Source organism: Bipolaris oryzae (assembly GCF_000523455.1).
Source record: "Bipolaris oryzae ATCC 44560 unplaced genomic scaffold scaffold_51, whole genome shotgun sequence".
Taxonomy (NCBI): Eukaryota; Fungi; Ascomycota; class Dothideomycetes; order Pleosporales; family Pleosporaceae; genus Bipolaris; species Bipolaris oryzae.
Window position 1 is genome coordinate 79,151 of NW_006911327.1, and position 19,931 is coordinate 99,081.

The window sequence follows — 19,931 nt, forward strand, 5'->3', positions numbered from 1 at the left end:
AAATTCGTGTTAACTACATGCCCCTTACGAAACCCTCTTCGGTGCAGTATAACCTCCCTGATCAAGCAATAGCAAAGCAAACATGCCACCCATGACTGGTCTCGCCTTGAACTCGATTCCGGGAGGGAACGTCCCATCATTCGTTTGATACAAATCTGTAAACGGCCTACTCGTCGGCGTCTCATTAACCCAAGTCGCCAAATCATGTAAAAACATGTCTCGAGTTTCGTCACTCGCGATGGCGGCACAAAAGACTTCCCAGTCGGATTTGGTGTAGTATCTATTTCGCGTATCGAGAGGAACACCGTACTTTTCTTTGACAGTGGGGTAAAACGCAGATTGGATATCGTAGACTTGTTGAGGGACAAGGTCTAGCTTGAGCAGGCGGTCGTTGTAGAGGTTGTAAAGTAGGCCGTGGGTGCTGGCGTTTCCGTAGTTGAGAATGGCATGAGGAGGGTTGGTGGCATTGTTGATACCGAGTTGTTGCCACTGAGATATATAGCTGTGCGCAATGGACGTATAGTTTTGTGAGTCGGCGGTTTCGTTGATCAAGCTTGACATGCGCGACATGGCTTCGATACCAATGATGCCCTTGAGTGCAAGGTTGGTTTGGTTTACCAGATGGCCAGCGAAATCATCAGTTGATAGTTGCTCTGCGGGGTAGAGACTGTCTTGGACAAGATACTCGGTCCATTGCTTGAGGATCTTGTAGTGCTGCCGGATGTAGTCAGTGTTCCCGGATAGCTGGACATATTCCAGGACCATGACCATGTGGTTTCCGCACTCCTCTAACGGCATAGGCTCATCTTGACCATCCGGATGACCCGTCGCATTTGGGTAGTGGGTGCCTAGATCGTGGATTGCCCACTTGTTCGGATAATGTCCGCTCTCTTGGTTTTCGAAATGGGGATCAAGCATCAGCTTCATCAACTCAGGATTGGTGTAGTAGAAGATAGGCGAGGCAGGATAAATCACATCCACCGTCTGCGTGTTGCCGTTTGATGAAATTTCCTTGAGAAACAGGTAATGCTTCTCCTCGGTTCCGACTAATTGAGTGGCGCCAAATGCCTGGCGGGCTGCCAGGGTAGTCAGAATGGCGTAATCGTCTCCTCCAGCTGCCTTTGAGTCGCTTGAGATTCGATCATCGAGCTCGGTGGAGAGCTTGGTTGACTCGGAGTAGTCATTGTAAAAGAATGAAAATGCTGAAAGATCATCTGCAAAATAGCTCTTCCATAATGAAGGTAGAGTTGTAAGTCCTCCAGCGCCCAGAAACTGGATGGCATCATCTTGACACACACCGATGGTAAACAGCTGGCTCTTTGCTTCCGAGCCTACTTTCTGCAAATCTAGAGAGTACGCAAAAACAGGCCATTGATCGTTGATTGCTCTGAAATTGCTATCTTGTGAGTTGTCGAGCTTGCTGTTGTTGTTGAAAGTTTCGCGGACTTTGACATCAGCACCAGACATGTACGTCAACCCCTCTACTGATTTAGTCCCATAGTACTGAACATGTCAGACTCTAGGTACACAGCAACAAGTAAACGAAAGCACTTACCCAGTCTCCCCATTCTGCTCGGTCATTGACTTCACTAAAGGTCTGTTGGTTTTGCTTCCACACCTTGTGGTAGTGTATGCCGTCTGATGTGGTGCCAAAATCCCACTCAGCTATGGCCCCGATGTCACCAGATGTCCACTCTATTGATTGATTAGTCGCCATCCCAGTTCGTTGGGGATTTTCTACTTACCAGCACTTATATCGGTGTAGATTTGAACACTGTGCTCTGAGCCATCTAATGCCGAGACTTCGACTTCTATGTAAGAGAAGAGGAGTGATTGGCGCTTAAAGTCGGTTGGAGTAAGTGGTGACAGAAACGTGACCTTGAGTTGGACTTTGTTGTCGGCATTGAAGGTGAAGATACTTTTGGTTGATGTATACTCAAAAGAGGTTTGATTGACAAAGTCCTTGAAGCCGCTGGGTGCGCCCATCCAAAGAAGAGTCTTTCCATCAACCTTGATCATGCCCGCCCAACCCAACCACTGGCCGCTGTAGACAGTTAGTCTAGGTATTCAGCGATATTTTTGAGGAGCAACGGACGTCCAGAATGATGGCCATTGGCCTGGCAGGTACCCACCATTCCCACCGCTGCTTCCTGCAGGCAACCATGTACTCAGATAGGGACTTTTGACAGCTAGTGGTAACGACGGAGGACGCGCCGGAGTAAATGTCGAGCTGGATTGAGTGACAACTATTTGAAGCAGGCTAAAAAGCCCGACTAACAGGGGAAGACGCATCGTCAGCATTAGGCGTTACCGCCAAATGAATATACGAGAATCTGGGAGAAGCCATGGCCGCAAGATGTTATATACACAGGTTTGATCCGCCCTTGTCCGGGGTCACATTGCGCCCAATGCAACTAGCCATGGGAGAGGTAACAAAAATGCGGATATGGATAGAAGGCGCCAGAGTTAAACCCGAAAGCTTCATGGGTTAGATGATCAGCACTAGTCTCAGGCGGGCCACTGAGCAATCTCCTTATGGCCGTGAATGACGACGAGCCAATTTCCTATGGACATGAACAGCACTTGATCTCGTTGATGCGAATCCACGTGGGGACGTGTTGGTATCACTTTGCATTGTCAGTTGTACATCCGCAAACATGTCTCAACGGTGCGACCGGCGTGGGGAAAATTGACCACAACGAAAATCAAGCCGGTACCAAAGAAGAGTTGAGTAGAGATACGGCTAAGATCAGCAGTATGTAAGTCCAGCCCGTTCTTAGTGGCACACCTGACCTGATTCAAAAGATTGTGTCGCGACCTGCCAGTCTGGATGAAGAGCACGAGGCCTTTGCAGCACAGCAACGCTTCATTTATTGAGCATCATGAAGGATGCCTTAGTCGAGCCTGATCATGCGCCTCGTTGCTAGCCCCTTGCTGTGAGATCAAGGGGTTGCATGGCAGGCCAGGGTTTTGTCCGAGTGATCTTGGCGAACGGTGGTTTGCTTCACGCAGGAGCGGAGTCAACCCCAGCAGACTTGACGATACCTCGTGACTCTACCTTGGTTGGTGTTGGGGAGTGACGCAGTACAGATGGCTAGCGGCGATGGGGACAACATAGGATGGGATTGCCAGGCGCCGTTTGACGTTGGTATTGGCACGGGCGTTGGCGTGGGCGTTGGCGCTGGTGCTGGTGCTGGTGCTGGTGCTGGTGTTGGTGGCAGCTTGGTCGTACGCACTAAGCAAGTGCTAGCAGATGCAGGATGCGGGGAAGGCTTGCATGCACCCTGCCGTACTTTGCCTCCAACAGGAAAGTGCCATCGGCTCACCTGCAGCTTTACAGTCACTCGAGCATGCAATCACACTGGATAGAAGCAAGCTGTATAGGCAAAAAGTCACGGCTGTCAAGGGGAGCACTTTAGGTAGCATGACTACGTTACGATCAGAGAACATGTGGTCCAACGGCTTTGTCAGTCTTCGCCATAAGAGTCTTGCAGTATTCATTCTACAGCTAGTATCAATTTATTTGGCTTCCTCATACATACAGTAATCGGTCAACGTGAGCCTATGATGCGTCTTTCAGACTGCAACACGTTGAACCAAGGTAGTCCACTGCTACCACAGCGCCAAGTAAAGCACAATGCATCATGAGATCCTTCCACCCATAGACCCGACCCTTCCAACCATTGCTGAGCCAACGCCAGAAACAACCATAATCGTAAGTGAAATGACGGAAGCAGGGTATCCAAAAGCCAAGCCATGTGGCTAGAGCGAACAATATCAGGTCATGGGCGACGACCTCGGAGTGAGAAATTAGTGCGAACAAAGAAAAAAGAAAAAGAAGATAGAAACAATGTCAATAGGGTATCCCAGTGCATGATGTAGCCCAAACCCCACGCGCAACACCAAACATAATTTTACACAATCAGCACCCAATCACTTTATCACGACTGGGCAACCCATGGACGGGGAACATTCTCGAAGCGTTCTGCACAGCCGCGAAGCCAAGCACAGTCCAGCACATCGTGGACATTCCAGCGCCTCTCGCAGTCAATGTCAAGGCAACCCCGAACCAGGGCCAGCGCGTCCTCGATACAGCCATCTTGGGCGGCTTGCGAGTTGCGAATCGCCTCTTCGTCCCATTGGCAGGCTTGAATCTTCTCCATGGTCTTGATGTCAAGACCGTCGTTGAACGGCAGAGTGGCGGTGAGCAGAGCGTACACTACCACGCCAAATGCCCACATGTCGGCCGCGGGAGAAAACACGGGCCCAGATGTGTTGAAGAGCTCAGGAGCGGCATACTGTAGGCTGCCAGCAATCGACGTGCTAGTCTCGGACCCATCCAGAGGTTGCGGCTCTGGTCCGTCTCGCTGGTCGCTGATGATAAAGTCGGCCATTCCAAAATCGCACAAAAGGACATCGCCGCCCTCGCTCTCCGCGTTAGGCACAGTCATGTCGAGGAGACAGTTTTCGAGCTTGATGTCGCGATGCACGACCTGGACGTCATTGTGCAGGTAACGCATGGCCGATGCCAGTTGGTAGGCATAGCGTTTGACCAAGTGTGCCGGTAGCCCGTTTGCCTTCTTCTTGCGGGTCTCTCGGATCAAATCAAACAGTGTCCCGCCCTTGTTCAGCTTGGTGATGCAGAACGTCGCATAGTCGGTCGTATACACTCTCAGCAGAGGAATGATATAAGGATGCCGTAGAAAACGCCAAATCTCCACCTCGTGGTCAAACAGTGTCTGAATCTGCTCATTCTCCAGCTCAGACTTGTTTTGCTGCGTCTTGTGCACAATCTTCACCGCGTCAACGACGGGCTTGCCATTCTCCATGCTCGTAACCTCCTTGACAACGCTAAAGCCGCCATAGCCAATTTGCTTTCCGATAATGTACTCGCTGTCGTAGCCAATGCCTTGGCCCTCGTCATCCGGTTGGGGTGGTTTGATGGGTGCCTCGGAAGCCTTGTAGCGGGCAAGGAATGAAGCAGCCGGTGACATGGATGACAGGGAGCGGCCAGAGCGCGTAGACGATCGCCGGCTAGCACGTCTAATGCTTCCATCCTCGCCAATTTCGGACCGGAAGCTTTTGTTTCGAGGAAAGCCAATACGCCGTGGGGAAGGCGAGAAGAGCGGGAACTCCAATGGCGAGGTGGCGTGCATTGGCGAAAGCACGTAGTCGGACGGGGTTTCCAGCGGCGTTTGTGCTTCGTCCAGTGGTGGTGAGGCCGTAGCATCAGACGTCAGCGATGCAACCTGGTCGGGGTACTCGTTGTCTCGTGCCAGACCGTCAATGGGAGCCCGGGCGAGGGGGAATCGAGAGCCGCCAACGCGGTACTGCATGCCTCTGCGTGCCGCATAGGGCAGCTCGAGATAGTCCTGCTCATCAGAGTAGCTTCCATTCTCAGGGTGGCGCGACTGCGAGTGCGAGTGCGACTGTCGTGCACTCTTGGGGACGGGCACGCCCAGGCCGACGCCTTCGCCAGAGTCAAGGCGGACCTCGTCATTGAAGCTGATGCTCGTCTTACGCTGCCGGAACCGGGCCAGATAGTCATCGTCGCTGCCGCTTCCGCTGCTGCCTACGGCGAGGGAGCCGACATGGCCGAAGTCACCCTGCTGGTCGGCGGGGTAGGAGCCATGGGCGGTTGAGTTTGCGTCTTGAGCAGCCTCAAACTCGGCAGTCAGCTGCGATGGGCCATGGCCGGCGTGGGGCGAGTCTTTGCGGGAGAGGGGTGCGAAAGAGGCAAAGGTCGAGGCGACGGGCTTGCGCGGCGTCGAGGTGTCGAGTCTGAGCTTCTGGAAAGAGTGTGAGGGGTCTGAAGTCGGGGCCATTAAACCGGTTGTACAGTGAATGCAAACCTCTGTCAGCGCCGGCGGCGGCGGGCGGTCGTAGTATTAAATGTGCGTCGTGGTCGTGGGGCTGAGGCGAGGAAGGGAAAGGGAAGGGTTGCGGCAGCCAAGGGCGAAACCGGGAAGGGGAAGTAATAGGATTATGTCGTCGTGGGCGGGAGGCAGCGACGTGGTGCTAGCGGAACGGTAAAATTACGGTCGCGCCCGGGCTACGATGTGCCTGCGTAGGAATGGCTTGGGGGCGGCAATGTCAATGCTACCGCGCAACGAGCATGGAGATGGGCCGAGGGCAGGAGGTGAGCAATTAAAAGGGGACGGGTGCTGGGGGGAAGGGTGTGCACGAGGGTAGATGAGTGTGTGTGTGTGTGAGAGAGAGAGAGAGAGACAGAGAGAGTGCCACAGCTCTTTGTCCTCTTTTTTTTTCCTTCTTCTTGTTTCTTTTTTGCGCAAGCCTGAGGGCGGCGCAGTTTTTGTGGTCGGCCCATCCCCCACGCATGTTGTTAATAGGCGGCAGTCAGCAGAGGGCGCAGGCAAGTGTGTGGGCGTGTGTGGGCGTGTGTGGTGGGATGGGCAGCACGTGAGCAGCCTCGCAGCCAAGGACGCAGGCGTGGAAGCGGGCCAATGGGAGGGCGAGGGCGGCGCCGGAGCGAAGATTTGCGCGGCGACCAGAGGACTCTAGTCGACCGTTGTTGAGCATGGCGGGCAAGAGACTGCCGTGGTTGGTGGCAGCAGCGACATAGCCTTTTGCTCTGGCAGCTAACACAGAGGCCTACCCCGCCCGGAGGCAACATTTGGGCCGCGCTGCCAGGGTCATGGTGCAAACTATGTGAGCAAGTACAGCGTGGGCGGCCTATATGTACTCTTACATAGACAAACACATGCGAGGTACATGCGCCGGTCCAACTACTCTATTTTGGCTGCTGTGCGTGTGCGTGGAGCTGGCGCCGTGGACAGGCGGACGGACAGACAGACAGCCAGATGGACAGCCAGATGGACAGGCAGGGTGGGCCTTTCGGGAAAAAGAGGGTTGGCGGTGCATGTGCGTGGCCCAGCTGCGGCCCGCAGGACACTGAGCACAAGCAGGACGGGCAGCGTGGATGGGCAGAGTGGACGATGGGCAGGCAGAGTCAGTGGGGTTTGAGGCTACTGGTACTGTACTGTCTGTATACATACGGCTGGAGACAGACTCTGCTCGGCCTTGCAGCAACGGATGGCCATGGGAGGCATGGCGACACTTATCGTGAGGGCAGCCCCGGCGTCTCTGCTCTCTGCTGGCCTGGCGAACACGTCAAGCAGCCGGGGGCAGAGACATGACGTCGCCCGCTGTGCTGGACGCCGCCCCGGTTGGCTCACCGCAACAACAGCAGCAGCTAGGCCGTTTGCATGCTGCCCCAGGCCCGTTTGGTGGACGAGCGGGCGTGGAGCGGGCGTGCTGCTGCCGTTGATACTGTCTGGCGTGCATTGCGCCTGTCTAATCTCGCCTTGCTCGACGCCTCTACGCGACCCTTGCTCCCTTGCTGGCGCTGCCTGCATGTCCGGGCGACGCTTCCGCTCACTAGCACCACCAGCTCAACTCCCGCCAAGCAAGGGCGTGCGCGCATCCAACCTCGACACGCCCACTGGGTGACAACATCACAGAGCTCGTCGACCCCATCGCACCGGCCCCCAGCCCCAAACACCACCATCTCCGCCATCACAACCACATCCATCGCCTGCTGCCCCCCCTCTGCCCTGCGCGACTGGTCCCGCTGCACACCCGACTTCTCTGCCGCCCCATCACCACCGCTACTACTACTACTACCACTACTACTACACGCCTCTCCGCCCGCCCGGACTGCGAGCGCCAGCGCCTGTAGCCATGGGCATCTCCGACCTCTGCTACCGTTTCTTCTGCTGCGGCGGTCAGTATTCTTGCAACTGCACGCCCTGCCTGAGCCTTGCTAACTGACTGTCGCTTTGTGCAGCCCGCTCAAGGGACAGCATATACGATCCCGTGCTCGCAGATAGCGAGAGGGAAGCTGTCGCCGACCTACTTGGCTTTCTCGAAAATGTACGCCCATCCGCCCTCTGCACTACCACCACCACTACTGCACCCTGCTAACCTGCTCACAGCGAGCCGAGACCGACTTCTTCTCTGGGGAACCCCTCCGCGCCCTCAGCACGCTCGTCTACTCGGACAACATTGATTTGCAGCGGTCGGCAAGCTTGACTTTTGCCGAGATAACAGAGCGAGGTACTTGGCCCAGCCTCACCACCACCACCACCATCATTAACACTCCTAACCACCTTTGACACAGATGTACGAGAGGTCGACCGCGACACGCTCGAGCCCATCTTGTTCCTGCTCCAGAACCCAGACATCGAGGTGCAGCGTGCCGCCAGTGCCGCCCTGGGCAATCTTGCCGTCAACAGTATGTACATGCAGCAGCTCTTGCAAGCTTTCCTCTAACTCTCGCAGCCGAGAACAAGGTGGCCATTGTCGCTCTCGGTGGCCTGGCACCCCTGATCAAGCAGATGAACTCGCCCAATGTCGAGGTGCAGTGCAACGCCGTCGGCTGTATCACCAACCTGGCTACCCACGAAGACAACAAGGCCAAGATTGCACGATCAGGCGCTCTCCAGCCCCTCACCCGCCTCGCAAAATCAAAGGACATGCGCGTCCAGAGGAATGCCACTGGTGCGCTGCTCAACATGACACACTCAGGTATGGCTGCTTTTCTGATTAGCCCCATGGTCCATGCTCACACGATAACAGACGACAACCGACAGCAGCTGGTAAACGCCGGCGCAATCCCCGTACTCGTACAGCTGCTCTCTTCGTCCGATGTCGACGTTCAGTACTACTGCACCACCGCCCTCAGCAACATTGCCGTCGACTCGAGCAACCGCGCCAAGTTGGCACAGACCGAAGGCAGGCTGGTTGGCTCCCTGGTCCACCTCATGGAGTCTTCGTCGCCCAAAGTCCAGTGCCAGGCCGCCCTTGCCCTTCGCAACCTTGCCTCTGATGAGCGTTACCAGCTCGAGATTGTGCGCGCTCGTGGTCTGCCATCTCTTCTCCGTCTCCTCCAATCCTCATACCTCCCGCTTATTCTATCCGCCGTCGCATGCATACGAAACATCTCCATCCACCCCGCCAATGAGTCACCTATTATTGAAGCCGGTTTCCTCAAGCCCCTCGTAGACCTACTCGGCTCCACCGACAACGACGAGATTCAATGCCACGCCATATCCACACTCCGCAACCTCGCTGCCAGCTCTGACAAGAACAAGCAATTGGTCCTCGAGGCTGGAGCTGTGCAAAAGTGCAAGTCCCTTGTACTGAATGTGCGACTACCAGTGCAGTCAGAAATGACTGCGGCCATTGCTGTACTTGCACTGAGTGAGGAACTGAAACCTCACCTGCTGAACCTGGGCGTCTTCGACGTCCTCATCCCGCTTACAGAATCTGAAAGCATCGAGGTGCAGGGCAACAGTGCCGCTGCATTGGGCAACTTGTCGTCAAAGGGTAAGTTTGATTCGGCTTTTTTTCCCCTTGTCAGCCACTAACGGAAGCAGTGGGCGATTACTCGATTTTCATCCAAAACTGGACCGAGCCCGCCGGCGGAATTCATGGTTACCTGCGCCGTTTCCTCGCTAGCGGCGACCCAACGTTCCAGCACATTGCCATCTGGACACTCCTACAATTACTCGAATCTGAAGACTCAAGATTGATGGAGCTCATAAGCAAGTCGGATGAGATCATTAACATGGTCACCGAGATTGCCGAACGCAACATCGAGTCGGACGACGAAGACAACGAGGACGGCGAGGGCGAGGTCGTCACCCTTGCACGCAGGTGTCTTGAGCTGCTGGGCAAGAGCCCCAAGACATTTGTCGAAGGATAGAAGACCCCCAGATCGCATTTTATACCCTGTTTATCGGTTGTCGACTGCTTTTTGCGCTCTTGCTCTCACCGCCGTATTCGATTTTTCTGATTATGCGTTCATGTTGAAGACTGCTTCGAGGCATTAGGATGGTTGGCGTTCAGGAGCACATGTATCCTCAGTATCTCTAGCGAGCATTGGCGGAGTGGGCTTTTACATACATTGGCATGCACACATGTTACCACTACTCTTACTCCCCCCACACCGATGAGAAAAAGAAATTTGTAATTGATAGATTTGAAGGTTCTTGGACATCGTGGAAATGAAACAGACGATGTTCGTTTTTTCTTTCGATTCCTCGACTCCGGCCGACGTGATTTCGCCTAATGCCCATGTGACGCATGGGTGTGATATATATGGTCCAACGGTGATCCCGATCCAAATGCATAAAAGACCTGAGAACAAATGCAATCATTGTAATTGGCCGAGTGCAATGTCCTAGCGGAAAGCCCTTGCTAAGTGCCGCCCCTCACTTTGACATGTGACGTCGCGTTACTTGAGCTAACGTTGGATCGGCATTGCCTTATCGATAGCCAAAATATTTGCGACTTGCCCCGAGTCACGCTCCACCTGCTTCACTCGATACAACCACCACAGCGATGCCGCCCAAACCAAGAGGAAGTGGGACCATACGTTCCCGCGGTGGCGCAAGGGGAGGATCAGCCGTAGCGAGAAATTCGACAGACGCAACCGAATCTGTACAAGATGCGACCCCGCAGAGTACAGCTCCTGCAGCTACCACAGGAGATTCGATTGAGCCAGCAATCCCCAAGGAAGAGGACAGCGACTCGAAGCCCGCCGTCACTGAAGAGGGTGCGCTGAATGCAACTGAGTCAAAAGCTTCGTCTTCAGCGACAGCATCGTATGGGAGGGTTCCTTTCACATACGAAACTTCTGGTGCTGATGACTATGCGATAGTGCTGCCGAATCACCCCAGCCTGGCACAGAACCGAGTGCTCGCGCCCCCGTACAGAGACTAGGCAGTTTGCAAGGCTCAGTACCTCCTTCCCGATCCGCATCACCATCTGTACGCGGCCGTGGCGGTACAGCTCGAGGCAAGAGAGGTGTCAAGACGCCCGCATTCACAGGCAGACGAAGCAAAGAAGAACGAGATGCCATTGCAAAAGAGCAGGCAGCCCGCGACCGGGAACGGACAAAGGAACAGGTCGCTGCAGACAAGAAGAGAGAGGCCGATGCATTGAGAGCAGCTAGGCGTGAGGCCAACAAACAGAAGAATGCACGAGGTGGATTCAGTGGAGTGGCCAGTGGGCCATTCTCGCTAGGAAGCTCTAGAGAAGGCACGTCGAATTTTTCGAATATGAGCAGCTGCGCTAACTGTGACTTTAGACAGGAAGAACAATCCAAATCGTGGACACTCTGGTTTTGGGGCAGGATCTGGCTCGCGAGCAGAACGCATCAAGAATGAAGATGGCGGCTTTGCAGGCTCAAGTCGGTCTGGAAGTGGGGGCGGGGGCGGAGGCAGTTCTTACATGAAGAGAGAAGATGGCGGATTGATTTCCTCTGATGATGAAGACGATATCGACCTGCCACGCAAGGATATCGACCTGATCGAGATTTCTTCTGACGAAGACGAAGCCAAGGACAAAAGTGTGCCGACACAACGTCCCGCAAGGACAGCACTACCTGTTCGAATAGGACGGAAAGAACATCAAGAACGAACATTTGGTATCAATACAGAAGCCAGCTCAGAGGCCTCTGCCAAAATACTCGAACAAGCGGAATCAAGCGGACAGTCGCTGGCCACGGCTGCCACGGACCAAGCTGGCCGAAGATCAAAAGCCAAGTCAAAGGATGTGGAGATTACAGGCTCTCGGAAGCAGTTCAAGGGTGTTTGGAATGATCCAGAAGATTCAGACGTTGGTGTCAAGACCGAACCCACCAGCGACGACGAGAACATGGCCGACGCTGAACAAGTTGGCTTGTCTAATGCTCCAGCTCAGTCGGTGGAGAAGGAAGAGCCGCAGTCGCCGGATGTTGAACGGAAGCCGAAAATCAAGAGGAAGAGTATCACCGAACCCATCCTCCAGACTGACGAAGACCGTGCAGAATGGGCGCGTTTTCAATCAAACTTGCGCCACATTCGAGCTGAGCTGGGCCCCGAAGAGGTGCCACACGACGAGACTGGGGACGTAGCCATGGCAGATGCTGGCAGTGCAGAGAAAAGACCCACAGTGCGCGATAATAATGTTTATCTCTTCCAGATCCCACCCCTGATGCCAGAAGTGGAACCGCCGTCTGTCAAGAAAGAGGCTTCAGACCCCCAGCCCCTTGCACCGCCCGTTCAGGCTCCAGGCAAAGCGGATGCGAAGATCAAGGTCGAGGAAGGAAGTTTCTCAGATCCCAATGCCAGGGTCAAAGAAGGGGTCCGCTTTGGAAGTGGACTTGTGGGCAAACTGCGCGTACACAAATCTGGCCGCACAACACTAGACTGGGGCGGTACAAGCTTTGAGCTCACACCGGGGAACAGATCTGGCTTCCTACAAGAAGTAGCTAGTGTTGAGATCCGGCCAGAAAACCAGAGAGCAGCGCCCGAGGATGCAGGGGATGCGATTAGTCTTGGCAGGGTCAAGGGCAAGTTTGTCGTGGTTCCCAACTGGGCGAGGATGCTGGACTAGGACATGCAGAAGGCGTTGTCTACGTACACTGTGTTTCCCGTGGTGTTTTAGCTCATCAACAAGGTTAGGGCTGAAACGATACAAGTCTTGTAGCGTCGCTATCCAAGTACAGTGAAGCAGTGCCTCTGGGAGGGGGCTGGCCTTTGAAAAGACTGCGCTAAGCTCCACCCGTATAGTTGTCATTGGTGGGCTATGATTCGACAAAGCATCACGGTGTGCAGTTGCAATCTGCAAGCATTTTCTGTCGGCCCGTTGAGCTGCGCATATGCACGTGAATATGACACATTTTGAACGTGCACAGCAGCACCTACATACACACACACACATATCAGGCACGTCAATATCACCACTCCCTCGACTTGATTTGGAGTAGCCAGGGCCAACGAGTCAGAGTGATGATACAGGGCCAGAGTATTTACATAGTGGTAGACAGGATTCCCGGGACTGAGCTACGCATACGTGACACGACGGCAGAGCAGCCGCGGCGTGAGACGAGAGCGGTGGTAGGGGGAGAGTTTAGCGTAGGTGGCACGTGCGTGGGATCGAGATTTGAACGTCGTAGGCAAATGCCATGTTGAAAGCTGAAAAGGCCAATGTGCCGCCACAATCGAGCCCCCCCCCCCCCGCGCATTAGCCCCTCGGCAGGAATGCCGGTGCAGGTTGTGGTAGGCGATTTGCAGCGTAAATCACCCTGGCCACCCGCCTAGCTTGTCCTGCCTGCTCCCTGTTAACTGTCACTAACTGCTCTTTCTGCGTCCGCATCTCAAGGGTGCCGTTCATCGATGCAAAGCCCTCCCAGACGGGGCATGCACCCACCCACTGCCTTTGCAACAACCACTCCCGGTGCAAATCCCGCGCCGTCCGCGCCAGTCTCGGGCCTGCCTGTCTGTCCGCGGTGCAACCACGGCGTTATCCACGCAGATCCGCCATGGGGGATGTGGATATCCGTCAGCTCTTCGACAGCGACCCTCGACCAACTTTTGTTGTTGACTGCGACTGCCCTTCGTCCGCCATCTACCATGTCAATATCGCCTTGCTTGCCATCCCACACATCGCCCTATCGCTTAGTTCCCACAACGCACTGAGAGATTGGTGGGATCCTGTGAGCCTCAGTTCCGCTCGCCACCAAAATGAGTTCCGCCACGGTAGGTACCGCTGGGCCAAGTTCGTCGTCTGCAGTCGCTGGCTCGTCGTTACCATTGTTCAGCAGCCACCCCCTTCAATCGAGCAATCAGGCTGCCTTTCAGAGCCCGCAAGACTATCTCGCATTACTTCCCCCCTCTGGGCATCTCGACCGGATACCATCTTCACTATCAAGATCCAGTCGCCAGAGTTACGCAAACACATTGAACGCATCCGCAAAGTTGACTGGTCAAAAACATCCCTGGGCCCTATAAGCAGCTGGGGATATGAGCTCAACCTGCTTGTGACGACTTTGATGTTGGAAACCCGCCCAACCGCTCTCTTCCTCGGACCCGAGCGAACCATCTTATACAATCTCGCCTATGGTGCCGTCACTGGCTCGAGACACCCTGCCATATTGGGTCAGAGTATCCTAGATGCATGGTGTGTTGAACACCACGACCCGGCATCAAGCTTTTCTGACAAACCAACAGGCCTGAGCTTGCAGATCCCATCTCGACAACCATGGATCGCTCAGAGAAAACACGATTTGCCGATGTCCCTGAAGAGGAATTTCACTTCATGGTCGAAAGAAATGGGTTCGTTGAAGAGGTCTTCTTCATGTGGAGCCTTGCACCCCTTGTCGGTGTCGGTGACATTACTGGCATGTATTCCATTGTGACAGAGGTCACGAAACAGAGGTAACTACCTCGTATTTCTCGTTAAAAAAAACCCCTCCAATCATTAATCATAACGATTCAGGTTGCTCGAGCGTCGCGTCAATGCTTTGTTAAGGGTGGGCCGGTTAGCCAGCAAAGCAAGAACAACTAAAGAATTTTGGGCTCAGGTAGGCCAAGCTATTCAGCCATCTGAGTATGACTTTCCAGCCGCCATTTTGTACTCAAATTCTGAGTTGAATGAGGTACCAGACGCTGCAGATGTCAAGACTGGACTACCACGTAGATGCGCTCTGCAATGGACCATTGGATATAAACCCGACCACTGTGACATACCTCAGCATCTGGACCTAGACCAGGATACTGGCTTAGCCCGCGCTTTTTCTGCCAGTATAATAGACGGGCCTGAAGTACTTTTTGAGGAACGCGATGGTATATTGCCAACGTCACTGTACACAGATCTTGAAAAGCGCGGTTTTGGAGACCCACTGAAAGTCTTCCTTGTTCTTCCCATACGGACTTACGACAACAACGTTGTAGCATTCCTTCTTATTGGGCTTAATACTCGTCGGCCATATGATGACGAGTACAAGGATTGGATCAATGTCTTCTCCAACCTGTTGGGAGCTTCTGCTGCACTAGTGGCACTCCACGAAGAGGAGGTACGAAGACGCAAACTGCAAGAGGAACAAGCCGCCCGAGATCGCGAAGCCCTTAATGCTGAAGTTGCAACTCTTACACAAGAAGCTAGTAATGCCGTGGAAAAACTTCGCAATTTCCATGAGATTGCTGACCAACTCGGGCTTGGGTATTTTGAGATTGGTGTTGATGGGATGATGGTACATGCTAACGTAAGGGTCCGAATTGCAGCCTATCAACATCGGCTGATGCGACAACAGGAAACATACTTTGTTCAAACTGGGCACCGGAGAGATCTTGCAAATTGCCCACCTTTTGCCTTCAAGCAATGTATTCACGAAGATGATGTAGCCACGATCGAGGATCAATGGGAAACTCTGATAGCGGGAGAACCAATTACGTTTGAGGTTCGTTGGAAGAGACACTTGAATCAAGAAAAAAGAGACGGGAAGGCTAGTGATGACTATCTTTGGACGCTCTCGGCTTGTGTGCCTATCAAAGATGTAGATGGGATCGTTACAGGCGTCTTTGGCTGCAACACCGATATTTCTGCCCAGAAAGAGGCGACCGAAGCTGTGATCATGCGCTCAGAGGCAGAGCGACGCTTAGCCAGTTTCACTGAGCTGGCACCAGTCGGTCTATATCATCTGAATCAGGATCTGTCAATGAGGTACTGCAACGACCAGTGGTTCCGTATCACTGGTCACGACAAAGTCCCCATGGATCAAGTAGACTGGCGAAATATCGTCGACGAAGATCGAATAGAGGCTTGCTATCGCGACGTAGACATGACCAGGTATAAGGAAGGATCACATACATTTTCAACCAATCTCAAGAAACAATGGACGGGACCAGACGGAGTCACGACATCAACCTGGATCCTGGCAACAGCCACTGCATATGCAGACGGCACCATCATGGGGACAATGACGGACATTTCGCAGCTAAAGTGGGCCGAGTCGATTCAAAAGACCAGAGTTGAAGAAGCGCTCGAGTCGAAGAGGCAGCAAGAAAACTTCATTGATATGACCAGCCATGAGGTGAGTGACACTTACAGACTTTGTGTGCGTCGGAAACTGACTGCAAGCGATACAGATGCGCAATCCGCTGAGCGCAATGGTACAGTGTGCTGACTCTATCATGGGCTCACTGGGCGAGATGAAAGCTCTCGTGCAAGGCGAAACCCTCGCTGCGCAGCCCGACCAACAAGCACAGCTAGAAGATCTTATTGAAAGCAGTCTAGACGCTATCGACACGATACAGGCATGTGCCACACATCAAAAACGGATTGTCGACGACATCCTTACTCTCTCAAAGCTTGACTCGAAGCTTCTGGTCATCAGCCCTATGGTGCTGCAACCCGTCACACTTTTACAAGACGCATACAAAATGTTCAAAGACGAAGCCAACAAACTCGGCATCGACCTCGAAATGCGGTGTGACCCGTCAGTTGAAGAGATGGAGATTGACTGGGCAATCTTGGACCCGAGCCGCGTTCTTCAGATTCTCATAAATCTACTGACCAACGCAATCAAATTTACGAAGGATCAAGAGAGACGTAAGGTCGAAGTCATTATGGGTGCTTCCCGGGAGGTAGAAAAGATGCCAGAGATCGAGTATGTGCCACAAGAAGCCTTACGAAGGGATTTCCTTGCTCAAACCGAAGAGGACCATGCGGGCGAAGTGTTCTACCTCAACTTCACAGTCAGGGACAGTGGATGTGGGCTCTCGCCTGAACACAAGGCCAAGCTCTTTCTTCGATTTTCGCAAGCCACACCGAAGACACACGTCCAGGTACTACTCTATCATATGCCCTTTGCTGTTCTCATCAGTAGACTAACAACCACTTTAGTATGGCGGGACAGGCCTTGGTCTCTTCATATCCCGGGAGCTCACCGAACTGCAAGGTGGCAGCATTGGTGTGGCCTCTGACCAGAACATTGGATCTACATTTTCCTTTTACATCAAATCACGGCGTGCAGCATCACCTCGAGACAAACACACGGCTATAGACGTAAGCCCTACTCCTAACGGCGAGTCGTCGACGGGCACCAACGGAGACATTATTGGAGACATGAATGGCAATCGTGGGGCTGTAGTGGGCGGTGCCCTCTCATTGCCAGAGGTTGAAGAAGTCATGGAAATAGACAAACACCACTACAACATCCTCGTTGTCGAGGACAATCTGATTAACCAGCGGGTTCTATCCGCACAACTAAAGAAACTAGGCCACACAGTGCACGTTGCAAATCACGGTGTCGAGGCCCTGTCCCATTTATCACGAACGCCATTTTCAGCCATGCCTAGCGCTTCGCCCTCGGTTCCTCTCAGCGTGGTGCTCATGGACATTGAGATGCCCGTCATGGACGGACTGACGTGTACGCGGAGGATCCGAGAGATGGAGGCACAAGGCGAGTTGAGCGGACATGTACCGATCATCGCAGTTAGTGCCAATGCGAGACGAGAACAGGTGGAATTGGCCAAGAGCGCGGGCGTGGATGGCGCAATATGCAAGCCTTTCCGGGTTCCCGAGTTAATAGGCTTAATTGAAGGACTGGGCATTAAGTAAGAGTGGCTCATGCTCAAAGGCAGAGCAAAGGACGCGATGGTAGGCGCAGGCGCAGGCGCAGGCAGCATGGACACCGTCGTAGTTCTTGGGCTAGACAATGAACGTAATAGAGATTCAAAGAAACGTCCGGGCCCCCGCGTCTTGAGACGCGTCCGAGCACGCGTCGTCTGGTCAACTGCAAGGTCGTGGGGACTGGGTAGTGACGCCATGGAAACCTTCAATAGATCTCGAGGGTGTGTGCACGACGCAAGGGGCACTTTACTCGTCTGAAGGGGGCTCGAAATGGATCAAAGACAGAGTGCAAGTTGTGAGCCAGCCACTTAACGCGTCGAGTAACACGTCGTCCCTGGCGATACGTCGCCGGAATGTCATGGTCAGCCATTGTCAGATCCTCATCAGCGAAAAATCTTATCTGATCCGAGGCCGGCACGAGCAAAAGACCATTGTGCAGCCAGTGCAGACTAGCAGACGGCCTAATTGTGGTTTCAAATGCATTTCCAAGACTGATATCAGCCGCCAGGCCCCAGGGCCTAGCTGCTCACGGAAACGGCCCTTGCATGTTGTGGTGGGGACAGGTCGAATCGTAGCGCGTTGCGACGCGTCTGGGTTTTGACACAGTCTGTGGCTGGGTACGCAGCTGAGCGACCATTTTGCAACTCCCACGCATCTGGGGAGGAAAAAACATGGCCAATATGGGTGTCTTTGGATTGCATGCAGGCACAATGTTGTGCATATCTACTTGGCTCCTCTACCTTTGTGGTGGAAAGGCTGAAAAAAGCATGGTGGTGGGTGTTGCGAACGCATGAGCTCATAGCGCACTTTTCGCGTCGAGGGGGCACTAGCGGCCGCAAGCGCGATCGCCATGTCACGTGCTCGCGAGTGAACGCGGATTTATAGAGTGAGCGCGTCTCTTCTCTGTCCCTCTCTACACTACAACCCACCACCACTTCTTACAAGCACGTCCACTTGCCTTGTCTTCTCTACGCCTGTGTCTTTCTACACTCGACCCAGCGCATTATTACCAACTTTTTTTCTTCGCCTCATACACAATGTCTGCTATTCAGTCTACGCCTTCCAAGCAGGTACGTCACGGTACATGCGGGACATGTACTTCCACGCGACGCGTCCATACTAACGCGTCATACAGGTGGCATCTGCAATTGAGTCTCTCAAGATGACCAACTCACCCGCAAAGACACTCGACTTCTCGGACTCGGACAAAGAAAACGTTTTCAAGCCCATTGTCGGCATTCCAGATGACTTCGACGCCAACGTCGAGGACGTCAAGCCTACAGTCGCGTCTACCATTAAGGCTGAGGAGGCACACGAGCCCCTCCTTCAAGAGAACCCGGGACGCTTTGTCCTCTTCCCTATCAAGTACCACGATGTAAGTTTTTTCCACTTTACGCGTCTCGTGGCGCGTCAGTCTAGTCTACCTCATGACTCATGCTAATTGGTTTCTCACAGGTCTGGCAAATGTACAAGAAGGCCGAGGCTTCTTTCTGGACCGCTGAAGAAATCGATCTCTCCAAGGATCTCCACGACTGGAACAAGCGTCTCAATGACGACGAACGCTTCTTCATCTCCCACGTCCTCGCCTTCTTCGCAGCCTCCGATGGCATCGTCAACGAGAACCTGGTCGAGCGTTTCTCGAGCGAAGTACAAATCCCTGAGGCACGATGCTTCTACGGCTTCCAGATCATGATGGAGAATGTCCACTCTGAGACCTACTCCCTGCTCATCGACACATACATTAGCGAGCCCAGGCAGCGCCAGTACCTTTTCAACGCCATTGACAACAGTAAGTTGCCCCACAACACGCTTCAATTACGCGTCTAACGTGTCATAGTTCCCTGCATCCGCAAGAAGGCCGACTGGGCTCTGCGATGGATCTCTGACAAGAATTCCACCTTTGCCAACCGTCTCGTTGCATTCGCTGCCGTCGAGGGTATCTTCTTCAGTGGATCATTTGCATCCATCTTCTGGCTCAAGAAGCGTGGTCTGATGCCTGGTCTTACTTTCTCCAACGAGCTCATCTCTCGTGACGAGGGCATGCACACCGACTTCGCCTGCCTGCTCTTCTCTCTTCTCAACACCCGCCCCAGCAAGGAGTCTGTCCAGGCCATCATCACCGAGGCTGTTGCCATTGAGCAAGAGTTCCTTAGCGACGCCCTGCCATGCGCTTTGCTCGGCATGAACGCCAAGCTCATGTGCCAGTACATTGAGTTCGTTGCTGACCGTCTGCTTCTCGCTCTGGGCAACACCAAGGTCTACCACGCCACGAACCCCTTCGACTTCATGGAGAACATCTCGCTTGCTGGCAAGACCAACTTCTTCGAGAAGCGTGTCGGTGACTACCAGAAGGCTGGTGTCATGGCAAGCACAAAGAAGCACGAGCAGAAGGAGGGCTCATCGTCTCCCGCACCTGAGCCCCAAGGCCAGTCTGGTGACTTCTGCTTCGACGAGGACTTTTAAACGCCTCACTTTGTTTCCTTGCCATGTTTCCACTATTTAATTCCTGT

General features: G+C 53.7%; 7 protein-coding genes across 7 annotated transcripts; 4 read left to right on the forward strand and 3 right to left on the reverse strand.

The window, feature by feature from the left end:
* Positions 1-24: 24 nt before the first annotated feature.
* COCMIDRAFT_93322 (uncharacterized protein) lies at positions 25-2,292 on the reverse strand (the record flags this gene model as incomplete). The annotated part of the gene is made up of 4 exons (XM_007689054.1): positions 25-1,503; positions 1,556-1,695; positions 1,746-2,044; positions 2,096-2,292. The coding sequence occupies 4 exons, from the start codon at positions 2,290-2,292 to the stop codon at positions 25-27; spliced, it is 2,115 nt and encodes a 704-aa protein (XP_007687244.1).
* Positions 2,293-3,020: 728 nt separating this feature from the next.
* On the reverse strand, positions 3,021-3,426 carry COCMIDRAFT_25687 (uncharacterized protein; the record flags this gene model as incomplete). The annotated part of the gene is made up of 2 exons (XM_007689019.1): positions 3,021-3,235; positions 3,327-3,426. 2 exons carry the CDS (start codon positions 3,424-3,426, stop codon positions 3,021-3,023), a joined length of 315 nt encoding a protein of 104 aa, XP_007687209.1.
* Positions 3,427-3,941: 515 nt separating this feature from the next.
* COCMIDRAFT_36093 (uncharacterized protein) lies at positions 3,942-5,825 on the reverse strand (the record flags this gene model as incomplete). Its single annotated transcript, XM_007689024.1, has 1 exon — positions 3,942-5,825. The coding sequence occupies one exon, from the start codon at positions 5,823-5,825 to the stop codon at positions 3,942-3,944; it is 1,884 nt and encodes a 627-aa protein (XP_007687214.1).
* A 1,876-nt stretch (positions 5,826-7,701) lies between these two features.
* On the forward strand, positions 7,702-9,727 carry COCMIDRAFT_4643 (uncharacterized protein; the record flags this gene model as incomplete). The annotated part of the gene is made up of 7 exons (XM_007689010.1): positions 7,702-7,744; positions 7,808-7,893; positions 7,956-8,076; positions 8,141-8,254; positions 8,302-8,547; positions 8,599-9,348; positions 9,399-9,727. 7 exons carry the CDS (start codon positions 7,702-7,704, stop codon positions 9,725-9,727), a joined length of 1,689 nt encoding a protein of 562 aa, XP_007687200.1.
* A 638-nt stretch (positions 9,728-10,365) lies between these two features.
* COCMIDRAFT_93342 (uncharacterized protein) lies at positions 10,366-12,402 on the forward strand (the record flags this gene model as incomplete). Its single annotated transcript, XM_007689055.1, has 3 exons — positions 10,366-10,610; positions 10,685-11,068; positions 11,118-12,402. The coding sequence occupies 3 exons, from the start codon at positions 10,366-10,368 to the stop codon at positions 12,400-12,402; spliced, it is 1,914 nt and encodes a 637-aa protein (XP_007687245.1).
* A 928-nt stretch (positions 12,403-13,330) lies between these two features.
* On the forward strand, positions 13,331-17,409 carry COCMIDRAFT_93278 (uncharacterized protein; the record flags this gene model as incomplete). Its single annotated transcript, XM_007689056.1, has 5 exons — positions 13,331-13,968; positions 14,019-14,225; positions 14,287-15,880; positions 15,936-16,634; positions 16,693-17,409. 5 exons carry the CDS (start codon positions 13,331-13,333, stop codon positions 17,407-17,409), a joined length of 3,855 nt encoding a protein of 1,284 aa, XP_007687246.1.
* A 1,049-nt stretch (positions 17,410-18,458) lies between these two features.
* Positions 18,459-19,884, forward strand: COCMIDRAFT_93373 (uncharacterized protein; the record flags this gene model as incomplete). The annotated part of the gene is made up of 4 exons (XM_007689057.1): positions 18,459-18,491; positions 18,557-18,796; positions 18,877-19,210; positions 19,259-19,884. The coding sequence occupies 4 exons, from the start codon at positions 18,459-18,461 to the stop codon at positions 19,882-19,884; spliced, it is 1,233 nt and encodes a 410-aa protein (XP_007687247.1).
* Positions 19,885-19,931: the final 47 nt, after the last annotated feature.